General features: G+C 40.2%; 1 gene segment (V, D, J or C); it reads left to right on the forward strand.

Annotated features, from left to right (window-relative positions):
- The first annotated feature begins 11,247 nt into the window (after nucleotides 1–11,247).
- Nucleotides 11,248–12,373, forward strand: LOC134759968 (T cell receptor alpha variable 8-1-like). The segment is given in 2 exon segments: nucleotides 11,248–11,534; nucleotides 11,662–12,373. Coding segments are annotated over 2 exon segments (639 nt in total).
- The last annotated feature ends 1,102 nt before the right edge of the window (nucleotides 12,374–13,475 follow it).

Consider the following 13,475-nt stretch of genomic DNA (forward strand, 5'->3'; position numbering starts at 1 on the left):
TCTAAGGACACATCAGAACGGGAAGTGAATATGGCCTGAGCATAACTCTCCTTGTAGAAAGAAGAAACAGGGTCTGATATCCTTTTCCAGAGATCAGTGAAGTAAGCTCTGTCTTCTTCTAAGTTCAGCCCTCTGGCTTTGACCAAGGGCACCTAAAGAAATAGTGATGTACAGTATATTGTTTTCTCTTTAGAGATACAACATGAAATAGATGAGGTTGCATCTGCATAATGTCTCCCTGGAAGAGGGAGGGTTATTTCCTAGAGCACATAAGGAAGAACCCCAACGCAACTAGTTGTTAAAAAAGGAGAAAATAGAAGGGAAGAAGGAGGAAAAAGAGAGTACCACATGTAAACAAAGAATGGATTGAGATTGACATTTATCATAGTTTGTTTCATTACAAATCAAATAGCAGACATGAACTGGTGCTCTCAGAAAAGTGAAAACAAGCACATAATTTGTTTGTGGCTCAAGAAGACATGAAGAAGTGGCTCATGTCGAAATCCTACACACATTCCTTTCCCCCTTGTCTCCTTCTCGCTATATATTGGTTAGTTGGCTTCGTAAAGCAAATCCTGAATTGAGACAGATGGGAGGTGCCAAATTCTTCATGGCAGTAGAGCTCAGGGATGCTGGATGGGGGAAATGCTATAGCTTCCTCAACTCCTTGTGAGCCTTTCCTTCTCCTCAAGGAGAAAGAAGTTTAAGGTAGTCACGTGGGTAGGGGAAGAAAATGAAGGAGAAAGAGTATGACTCTCTGAATTGCATTGCAGATATACCTGAGGTCTCTGTAAATATTGGAGTAATTTTTCTTGCATAGTAGAGGCATTTAATGAATATTCATTTTGATCCATAAAAATGAATTTTATTTTCAAGGAGAATGGTGCTTGTTAAGACAGGAGGATGATAGAACCATTCATGGTGTCTCAATAGCTCAGGGACTGAAGTGAAGGCAACTGTGAAAGTCCCTAAAAATGTTATTATCAGCAAAGGGTCCTTATCCTCAATCTTCCCCTTTTCTCTCTTTCCCTTCCTAAGTTTTTTCTAACATTTTCTTTTATCACTGACCCTCTCTCTGAGTCTTATGAATGAGCTGAAGTAATAACCCCTTTCTAATTTTATTTTCTACCTTTTTTTTTTTACAAGTTCTGCCTTCTTAGCTTAAATTTTTAAAATTCTCTTTTAATAAAATATTACCTGTACATGGTAAATGCAAAACTTGAAAGAGAGAAAAACAGTGTACAATTTTAAAAAGTTCCAGATTTTTGGTTGAACATGGTTGATTAAATATTCATGTTTATTCTCTGCTCCCTCCTGAGGCCCTAGTGAAATGCTAATAAAGAAGTTCAAAACCTGTATAAACACACAAGCACAAAGTGAACTGAAAAGATGGTGACAGCACAAGAGAGATCAACATAACGTTGAAGGCACTGAAAGCAAATGGAGAGGTGACAAACTGGTTTAACCGAGAGAGAAAACCTGTGCCTGTAGAGGGGAAAGCTGAGAGAAAGCAGTCCTGTGCATTCTGCAGCATTCTGGAAATGCTCAAGAATTAGAAGCATCAATTTTGATGGGGAAAAAGGCATCAGGTGTGGAGGTTAGATGGGAAAGAAATAGGAAGATTAATGGAAAGACTAGCCTCAAGAGGGAGCAGTTGGAACCCAGTGTAACCCTCCTATGTCTTTTGCCACCCTGTACCACAGGCTGCAAGCTACCTCAAGTCTGGTGGAAGATTAAAGGTTGAATCTGATTATTTTGAACTAGACAGTCTCTGGATTAGAGAATACTAGAGATATCTGAGGATGAAGTGAGGTGCCATAGACAAAACAGGGGGATTAAGTGAAATTCTATATTTCTAGTGTTAAGTCCATCAGCTCCTGTGTCCAATTCAGTTTAAAATTCTAGTTTTCCAAATAATTTTTTATCAGAATCTGACATTTGTTGATGCTGATAAGAAATCTAATTCCAGTGAGTTACCCCAATTGGCGATTTTTTAACTTTTATCTCCATACACATCTGGAATTTTTTCCCAACTTATCCTTGGTGTTCTAGTTTTGTTAGAATACATTTAAGTCTTTTTAATTCAGTGATAATCACATTTTGTGGGCTATTTTCATCTAAATATGCGATGTCCTTCAGTTGTGGGAAAATTTGTTCTTTCACTTCTTTAGTAAATCTCTCTCTTCTGGTTCTTTTTTTCTAGGACAAATATTATTTGCTTGTTTTATCTCCAAGACTGATTTTCTATGTAGTAATATATTTCAGTGCATTTTTGACTCTTTTTTTCTGTGTCCTGAGAGATTTTCTCAATTTTGTTTTTCAGACCATCTGCTGATTTTTATAAAGTTTTGGCAATAATATTTTAGTTTTTAAAGAGCTCTTTGTGGTTGTTGAATTTTTGTTGTTGATTCTTTTAGGATACATGTAACTAGATATTTTTGAACGTTCTCTTTTATTCTTAGAATTTCATTTCCCTTTGCCTCAGGGTTTCTGATTCTTTTCTTGATATTTATATTTGTTGCTTTATACTGAGGCCTAGTCCTCCCTGCTGTTGCTTCATATTATAAGAAGGAAGGACTATACAACTACAGGTATTTCCTGTGTCATTGTTTATGTAGGTCTGTTTTCCAATAGGTTTCCTTGAAGATGTGATTCAGTTAAGGACCTTGAGATAGGAAAATTAGCCTGGATCATCCAGGTGGACTCAGTCTAATCACATGGGTTTTTAAAATTGGAGAAACATTCCCTACTGTGGTCAGAGGGAGACGTGACTATGGTTGAATGATCAAAGAGATGAAACATTGCTGGCTTTGAAGATGGAGGGAGGGGTTGCAGACCAAGAAATATGTGCAGCCTCTAGAAGTTGGAAAACAGATTCACTCCTAGAGCCTTCAGAAAGTTATATTGCTGATACTTGATTTTAACTCAATGAGACTCATGTTGAACTTCTAACCCACAGAGCTGTAAAAATAAGTTTGTCTTGTTAAGACATCAAGTTTGTGATAACTTGTTACAGCAACCATATGTCAATTTGCAGCCTTTTATTTAGAATATGTGAACAAGGGTTTGATGCTGCTTTCAACCTCCTCACTCTTGAATCCCCCAAACCTCCTCCCCACTCTCCACCAGCGCACCAATGCCAGATTGAAGGGTTACTCATTACAATTTACATTGTAGTCTCTCATAGTTGTGTTTTTTTTCCATGACTTTCACTTCTGTAGTTAAATCATCATCTCCTTTACATTTTTATTCTTTTATCAGTGGGAATTTCGGAAAGATAGGCAGTGAGCAGGTATGGTCATCTGATATCTGGAATTAGAAGCATTATTCATGGACTTCTTAGAAGTGAGAGACAATCTACAGGCAAAAAGAAGCAAGGCGATGAGAATCCCAAGGACAGATCTGATTTCCTGTTGCTAGAAACAATCACAGTCCCAGAATAGATGCTTTCTAACTTTAGAAAAAGGTCCCTATTGCCCTGAGGAAAGGCAGCGTGTTTCTCTCTTCTCATTATCCCTAAAATTGATCTCCCGGTGTGATAGTTACTCTTTTAGCCCCAGGGTCTACAGGCTGAAGTGGGTGGGAAGAAAAGGCCTCTTTCAGAAGAACAGGCTTCTTTTAGAAGAACAGCCTTGCTATTGCCATAATCAACACTACCTTGTTTTACAAGACTTGACTCATTCATGTAAAACTACTGGTTGCCTATCTATGTCAGATTTCATGATCAAACAGCTTACATATCTTTTTTCCTTTTAGATGTTTTTCTTAGCTCTGGTCTGCTGGTGGTACTCCTTGGATTCCAGGGTAAATGCAAATGTATTTTTACTCTGTCCCTAGTTCCTTCAGAAATTATTTATATTTTACTTTGCAATGCCTTCATCAATCCTCCCAGTTTTTTCTGTAGTACTAAAGTCTATCAATGATGTCTTGATGATGTAGTACCCAGAATTGGATGTAATACTCTGGTTATGTTCCCAGCAAATAGCAATGTTATTTTACTCTCTTATCTGAATATCATATTATAATTTTTGTTGATCTAAAGCCACTGTATCTTTGTAATTCTGCTTGAAGAAGACAAAGATAATCCTACTTTCTTTTCCCAGATGAGGGCTCATGTTCTAGGTGTCAGGCCTCGGAGCCTAAGCTGAGCCATCATAACCCCTGTGACCTGCACGTATATATCCAGACAGCCTGGAGCAACTGAAGAACCCCAAAAGAAGTGAAATAGCCAGTTTCTGCCTTAACTGATGACATTCTACCATAGTGATTTGTTCCTGCCCCACCCTAACTGATCAATTGAACTTGTGACATTCCTTCTCCTGGACAATGAGTCTCAGGAGCTCCCCACCAGAACACCTTGTGACCCCTGCCCCTGCCAGCAAGAGAAAACCCCCTTTAACTGTAATTTTCCACTACTTATCCAAATCCTATAAAACTGCCCCACCCCATCTCCCTTTGTTGACTCGTTTTTCAGACTCAGTCTGCCTGCACCCAGGTGATTAAAAAGCTTTATTGCTCACACAAAACCTGTTTGGTGGTCTCTTCACAGACATGTGTAACACTAGACTTTTTTTTGTACATCTGATCTTATTTTTAATTTTACCAAAGTAGGTATCTCCACATCCTACCGCATCCTCCTCTCAACCTGATGCTCACTGCAACAAGGCCATTTAAAGCTCAGTCAGGGGAGGGTGCAAGATGGCAAAATAGGAACAGCTCCGGTCTACAGCTCCCAGCGTGAGCGACGCAGAAGACGGGCGATTTCTGCATTTCCGTCTGAGGTACTGGGTTCATCTCACTAGGGAGTGCCAGACAGTGGGCACAGTACAGTGGGTGCAGCACACCCAGTGCCAGCCAAAGCAGGGGGAGGCATTGCCTCACTTGGGAAGCACAAGGGGTCAGGGAGTTCCCTTTCCTAGTCAAAGAAAGGGGTGACAGACGGCACCTGGAAAATCGGGTCACTCCCACCCTAATACTGCGCTTTTCCGACGGGCTTAAAAAATGGCGCACCAGGAGATTATATCCTGCACCTGGCTTGGAGGGTCCTATGCCCATGGAGTCTCGCTGATTGGTAGCACAGCAGTCTGAGATCAAACTGCAAGGCGGCAGTGAGTCTGGGGGAGGGGCGCCCGCCATTTCCCAGGCTCGCTTAGGTAAACAAAGCAGCTGGGAAGCTCGAACTGGGTGGAGCCCACCACAGCTCAAGGAGGCCTGCCTGCCTCTGTAGGCTCCACCTCTGGGGGCAGGGCACAGACAAACAAAAAGACAGCAGTAACCTCTGCAGACTTAAATGTCCTTGTCTGACAGCTTTGAAAAGAGCAGTGGTTCTCCCAGCACACAGCTGGAGATCTGAGAAGGGCCAGACTGCCTCCTCAAGGGGGTCCCTGACCCCTGACCCCAAGCAGCCTCACTGGGAGGCACCCCCCAGTAGGGGCAGACTGACACCTCACACGGCCAGGTACTCCTCCGAGACAAAACTTCCAGAGGAGTGATCAGACAGTAGCTTTCACGGTTCACGAAAATCCACTGTTCTCCAGCCACCGCTGCTGATACCCAGGCAAACAGGGTCTGGAGTGGACCTCTAGCAAACTCCAACTGACCTGCAGCTGAGGGTCCTGTCTGTTAGAAGGAAAACTAACAAACAGAAAGGACATCCACACCAAAAACCCATCTGTACATCACCATCATCGAAGACCAAAAGTAGATAAAACCACAAAGATGGGGAAAAAACAGAGCAGAAAAACTGGAAACTCTAAAAAGCAGAGCACCTGTCCTCCTCCAAAGGAAGGCAGTTCCTCACCAGCAACAGAACAAAGCTGGATGGAGAATGACTTTGACGAGTTAAGAAGGCTTCAGACGATCAAACTACTCCGAGCTACAGGAGGAAATTCAAACCAAAGGCAAAGAAGTTGAAAACTTTGAAGAAAATTTAGATGAATGTATAACTAGAATAACCAATACAGAGAAGTGCTTAAAGGAGCTGATGGAGCTGAAAGCCAAGGCTCAAGAACTATGTGAAGAATGCAGAAGCCTCAGGAGCTGATGCGATCAACTGGAAGAAAGGGTATCAGTGATGGAAGAAGAAATGAATGAAATGAAGTGAGAAGGGAAGTTTAGAGAAAAAAGAATAAAAAGAAACGAACAAAGCCTCCAAGAAATATGGGACTATGTGAAAAGACCAAATCTACATCTGATTGGTGTACCTGAAAGTGACGGGGAGAATGGAACCAAGTTGGAAAATACTCTGCAGGATATTATTCAGGAGAAATTCCCCAATCTAGCAAGGCAGGCCAACATTCAGATTCAGGAAATACAGAGAACGCCACAAAGATACGCTTTGAGAAGAGCAACTCCAAGACACATAATTGTCAGATTCACCAAAGTGGAAATGAAGGAAAAAATATTAAGGGCAGCCAGAGAGAAAGGTCGGGTTGCCCTCAAAGGGAAGCCCATCAGACTAACAGCGGATCTCTTGGCAGAAACTCTACAAGCCAGAAGAGAGTGGGGGCCAATATTCAACATTCTTAAAGAAAAGAATTTTCAACCCAGAATTTCATATCCAGCCAAACTAAGCTTCATAAGTGAAGGAGAAATAAAATACTTTACAGACAAGCAAATGCTGAGAGATTTTGTCACCACCAGGCCTGCCCTAAAAGAGCTCCTAAGGAAGCACTAAACATGGAAAGGCACAACTGGTACCAGCCACTGCAAAATCATGCCAAAATGTAAAGAGCATTGAGACTAGGAAGAAACTGCATCAACTAATGAGCAAAATAACCAGCTAACATCATAATGACAGGATCAAATTCACACATAACAATATTAGCTTTAAATGTAAATGGACTAAATGTTCCCATTAAAAGACACAGACTGGCAAATTGGATAAAGAGTCAAGACCCATCAGTGTGCTGTATTCAGGAAACCCATCTCACGTGCAGAGACACACATAGGCTCAAAATAAAAGGATGGAGGAAGATCTACCAAGCAAATGGAAAACAAAAATAGGCAGGGGTTGCAATCCTAGTCTCTGATAAAACAGACTTTAAACCAACAAAGATCAAAAGAGACAAAGAAGGCCACTACATAATGGTAAAGGAATCAATTCAACAAGAAGAGCTAACTATCCTAAATATATATGCACCCAATACAGGAGCACCCAGATACATAAAGCAAGTCCTGAGTGACCTACAAAGAGACTTAGACTCCCACACATTAATAATGGGAGACTTTAACACCCCACTCTCAACATTAGACAGATAAATGAGACAAAAAATTAATAAGGATACCCAGGAATTGAACTCAGCTCTGCAACAAGCAGACCTAATAGACATCTACAGAACTCTCCACCCCAAATCAACAGAATATATATTTTTTTCAGCACCACACCACACCTATTCCAAAATTGACCACATAGTTGAAAGTAAAGCTCTCCTCAGCAAATGTAAAAGAACAGAAATTATAACAAACTGTCTCTCAGACCACAGTAAAATCAAACTAGAACTCAGGATTAAGAAACTCATTCAAAATCACTCAACTACATGGAAACTGAACAACCTGCTCCTGAATGACTACTGGGTACATAATGAAATGAAGGCAGAAATAAAGATGTTCTTTGAAACCAATGAGAACCAAGACACAACATACCAGAATCTCTGGGATGCATTCAAAGCAGTGTGTAGAGGGAAATTTATAGCACTAAATGCCCACAAGAGAAAGCAGGAAAGATCCAAAATTGACACCCTAACATCACAATTAAAAGAACTAGAAAAGCAAGAGCAAACACATTCAAAAGCTGGCAAAAGGCAAGAAATAACTAAAATCAGAGCAGAACTGAAGGAAATAGAGACACAAAAAACCCTTCAAAAAATTAATGAATCCAGGAGCTGGTTTTTTGAAAGGATCAACAAAATTGGTAGACTGCTAGCAAGACCAATAAAGAAGAAAAGAGAGAAGAATCAAATAGACACAATAAAAAATGATAAAGGAGATATCACCACCGATCCCACAGAAATACAAACTACCATCAGAGAATACTACAAACACCTCTACGCAAATAAACTAGAAAATCTAGAAGAAATGGATAAATTCCTTGACACATACACCCTCCCAAGACTAAACCAGGAAGAAGTTGAATCTCTGAATAGACCAATAACAGGCTCTGAAATTGTGGCAATAATCAATAGCTTACCAACCAAAAAGAGTCCAGGACCAGATGGATTCACAGCCGAATTCTACCAGAGGTACAAGGAGGAGCTGGTACCATTCCTTCTGAAACTATTCCAATCAATAGAAAAAGAGGGAATCCTCCCTAACTCATTTTATGAGGCCAGCATCATCCTGATACCAAAGCCAGGCAGAGACACAACCAAAAAAGAGAATTTTAGACCAATATCCTTGATGAACATTGATGCAAAAATCCTCAATAAAATACTGGCAAGCAGAATCCAGCAGCACATCAAAAACTTATCCACCATGATCAAGTGGGCTTCATCCCTGGGATGCAAGGCTGGTTCAATATACGCAAATCAATAAATGTAATCCAGCATATAAACAGAACCAAAGACAAAAACCACATGATTATCTCAATAGATGCAGAAAAGGCCTTTGACAAAATTCAACAACCCTTCATGCTAAAAACTCTCAATAAATTAGGTATTGATGGGATGTATCTCAAAATAATAAGAGCTATCTATGACAAACCCACAGCCAATATCATACTGAATGGACAAAAACTGGAAGCATTCCCTTTGAAAACTGGCACAAGACAGGGATGCCCTCTCTCACCACTCCTATTCAACATAGTGTTGGAAGTTCTGGTCAGGGCAATTAGGCAGGAGAAGGAAATAATGGGTATTCAGTTAGGAAAAGAGGAAGTCAAATTGTCCCTGTTTGCAGATGACGTGATTGTATATCTAGAAAACCCCATCGTCTCAGCCCAAAACCTCCTTAAGCTGATAAGGAACTTCTGCAAAGTCTCAGGATACACAATCAATGTACAAAAATCACAAGCATTCTTATACACCAACAACAGACAAACAGAGAGCCAAATCATGAGTGAACTCCCATTCACAATTGCTTCAAAGAGAATAAAATACTTAGGAATCCAACTTACAAGGGATGTGAAGGACCTCTTCAAGGAGAACTACAAACCACTGCTCAATGAAATAAAAAAGGATACAAACAAATGGAAGAACATTCCATGCTCTTGGGTAGGAAGAATCAATATCATGAAAATGGCCATACTGCCCAAGGTAATTTATAGATTCAATGCCATCCCCATCAAGCTACCAATGACTTTCTTCACAGCATTGGAAAAAACTACTTTAAAGTTCATATGGCACCAAAAAAGAGCCCGCATTGCCAAGTCAATCCTAAGCCAAAAGAACAAAGCTGGAGGCATCACGCTACCTGACTTCAAACTATAGTTCAAGGCTACAGTAACCAAAACAGCATGGTACTGGTACCAAAACAGATATAGATCAATGGAACAGAACAGAGCCCTCAGAAATAATGCCACATATCTACAACTATCTGATCTTTGACAAACCTGAGAAAAACAAGAAATGGGGAAAGGATTCCCTATTTAATAAATGGTGCTGGGAAAACTGGCTAGCCGTATGTGGAAAGCTGAAACTGGATCCCTTCCTTACACCTTATAGAAAAATTAATTCAAGATAGATTAAAGACTTAAACATTAGACCTAAAACCATAAAAACCCTAGAAGAAAACCTAGGCATTACCATTCAGGACATAGGCATGGGCAAGGACTTCATGTCTAAAACATCAAAAGCAATGGCAACAAAAGCCAAAATTGACAAATAGGATCTAATTAAACTCAAGAGCTTCTGCACAGCAAAAGAAACTACCATCAGAGTAAACAGGCAACCTACAAAATGGGAGAAAATTTTCGCAACCTACTCATCTGACAAAGGGCTAATATCCAGAGTCTACAATGAACTCCAACAAATTTACAAGAAAAAAACAAACAACCCCATCAAAAAGTGGGCAAAGGACATGAACAGATACTTCACAAAAGAAGACATTTATGCAGGCAAAAGACACATGAAAAAATGCTCTTCATCACTGGCCATCAGAGAAATGCAAATCAAAACCACAATGAGATACCATCTCACACCAGTTAGAATGGCGATCATTAAAAAGTCAGGAAACAGCAGGTGCTGGAGAGGATGTGGAGAAATAGGAACACTTTTACACTGTTGGTGGGACTGTAAACTAGTTCAATCATTGTGGAAGTCAGTGTGGCGATTCCTCAGGGATCTAGAACTAGAATTACCATTTGACCCAGCCATCCCATTACTGGGTGTATACCCAAAGGACTATAAATCATGCTGCTATAAAGACACATGCACACGTATGTTTATTGTGGCACTATTAACAATAGCAAAGACTTGGAACCAAGCCAAATGTCCAACAATGATAGACTGGATTAAGTAAATGTGGCACATATACAGCATGGAATACTATGCAGCCATAAAAAATGATGAGTTCATGTCCTTTGTAGGGACATGGATGAAATTGGAAATCATCATTCTCAGTAAACTATCGCAAGGACAGAAAACCAAACACCGCATGTTCTCACTCATAGGTGGGAATTGAACAATGAGAACACATGGACAGAGGAAGGGGATCATCACACTCTGCGGGCTGTTGTGGGGTGGGGGAGGGGGGAGGGATAGCATTAGGAGATATACCTAATGCTAAATGAGGAGTTAATGGGTGCAGCACACCAGCATGGCACTTGTATACATATGTAACTAACCTGCACATTGTGCCCATGTACCCTAAAACTTAAAGTATAATAATAATAAAAAAAAGAAGAAAAGAAAAAAAAAAAGCTCAGTCAGAAGAGTTGATCTAACTATTTTTGCTTAAAGAATGTCTCCACTGCTTTTATACAAAGATACTGAGGGACTCCAAAATCTGCTAGATTCATTGTGTGATCTTTTTCTTTGTAAATTCCTCCTCTGTTTTACAGTCCTCATTTTTCATTGAGACTAGGATTAATGTAATATACTACAGAGGGCAAGATAGTACAGATTAGGGAAGAAAGAAATGTTCACTGGGAGTTTTTGACACGTCTCTAAACAAGGAAAGTACAGGTTCACTTCTTGTGGCAAGTCTGTATCCTTGGTCCTGAATCTGGCCTCCAGAGGGTGATGTTGCACAAGCGACAGATGGCTGTTTCCAATGATGATCAACACTTTCTGCTCAGCCCCTTCTTCCTGCAGCTGGCTTACTGAAGCACCGTCACTGGAGTTCTTTGAAGATGGGACAAATGGGGAGAATCAAAGATGGAAAAGCACTCAAGATTATCTCAGCAGTTTTTGTATTTTTACCAAAACAAGAGACTTGCCTTACCCAACCTTCCTCACGCTCGCTATTCTCAAGACCTGGGTTCCAGCCACTTTCCTACTGGCTCCGAGGAGAATTTCCAAAGAGACGCCTGCAGTGTTTCCACAGCTCAGCCATGCTCCTCTTGCTCATACCAGTGCTGGGGATGATTTTTGCCCTGAGTGAGTAACATTCTATTATGGTCTCTAGTTCCACAGAAGTAACTGTTTTCTGATTCAAATCTTAGTAGAAATACTTTTCATAGACAAGTCTGCACTGTTTTCACTGATACGACATTGATTTTTTCAGGAGATGCCAGAGCCCAGTCTGTGAGCCAGAATAACCACCATGTAATTCTCTCTGAAGCGGCCTCACTGGAGTTGGGATGCAACTATTCCTATGGTGGAACTGTTTATCTCTTCTGGTATGTCCAGTACCCTGGTCAACACCTTCAGCTTCTCCTCAAGTACTTTTCAGGGGACCCACTTGTTAAAGGCATCAAGGGCTTTGAGGCTGAATTTATGAAGAGTAAATTCTCCTTTAATCTGAGGAAAGCCTCTGTGCAGTGGAGTGACACAGCTGAGTACTTCTGTGCCGTGTATGCCACAGTGTCTGGGACTGCAAAGGGAGCTGAACACAAACTTCATAAGGTGCTAGGGAGAATAACTGCCTCTGAAAGATTTTGGATTCTGACACAGTAGAAACCATGATGTTAGTTTTTTAAAAAAATTTATTTTTAATTTTTATGGATACATAGTAGGTGAATATGTTTATGGAGTACATGAGATATTTTGATACAGGCATTCAATGCATAACAATGACATCACATAAAATGGGGTATCCATCCCCTGAAACATTTATCCTTTGTGTTACAAACAACCCAATTATACTCTTTTAGTTATTTAAAAATATACAATTAAATTATTATTGACTGTAGTTACCCTGTTGTGCTATCAAATACTAGGTCTTATTTATTCTTTCTATTTTTTTGTACCCATTAAACATCCCTTCTCTCCCTCACCTTCCCACTATCCTTCCCAGCCTCTGGAAACCATCCTTATCTTCTACTCTCTATCTCCATGAGTTCGATTGTTTTGATTTTTAAATCCAACAGATAAGTGAGAACATGCAATGTTTGTCTTTCTTGCCTGGCTTATTTCACTTAGTGTAATGACCTCCAGTTCCATCCATGCTGTTGCTCTGAACCCAAAAGCATGTGAGACAGGTCTCAATCAATTTAGAAAGTTTATTTCCCAAGGTTAAGGATGCATCTGTGACACAGCCTCAGGAGGTCCTGACAACGTGTGCCCAAGGTGGTTGGGGTACAGCTTGCTTATATACAGTTTAGGGAAACATAGTACATCAATCAATACATGTAAGATTTACAGTGACTTGATCTGGAATGGCAGTACAACTTGAAGGGGAGCTTCCAGATCATAGGTAGATTAAAAAATTTTCTGATTGGCAATTGTTTATTATCAATAGAAAGCAATGTCTGGGCTATAATAAGGGGTTGTGGAGACCAAAGTTTTATCATACAGATGAAGCCTCCACGTAGCAGGCTTCAGAGAGAATAGATTGTAAATGTTTTTATCAGATCGAAAGTATGTGTTGATGTTAATGCCAGTCAGCTCTCCTTAAATTTCAAAAGGGAAATCCAAAAGGGAGGGGGGTATAAATGAGGCATGTCTAATCACCCCTTCCCATTGTGGCCTGAACTATTTTTTCAGGTTAACTTCGGAATGCCCTTGGCTGAGAGAAGGGAGTCCATTCAGATGGTTGGAGGCCTGATAATTTTATTTTTGGTTTATATTACAAATGACAGGATCTCATTCTTTTTTGAAGCCATGATGTTCTTATTCCACGTGTGGAGATGCTCTGGGACTTGCTGGGCAAGTATGAAGCTGCTATATTTTAAATGGTTGAATATGGAAATTGTGACATGGCACAGAGTTTTGCTTTTCATTCACCATTTGGTGAACTTCCTTTTGTAAGCATATCTTCTTGCATACTTACTGCTCTTTCAACTTGGTAATTTTAAAGTAGTTTCCTTGGAGTCAGCACTCTGTGCTGATTATTTTCTCTCCTTTTTAAGTGCTTCATTTAGGAGGAAGGAGATTTAT

The sequence above is a fragment of the Pongo abelii genome, chromosome 15 (assembly GCF_028885655.2).
Source record: "Pongo abelii isolate AG06213 chromosome 15, NHGRI_mPonAbe1-v2.0_pri, whole genome shotgun sequence".
Classification (NCBI taxonomy): Eukaryota; Metazoa; Chordata; class Mammalia; order Primates; family Hominidae; genus Pongo; species Pongo abelii.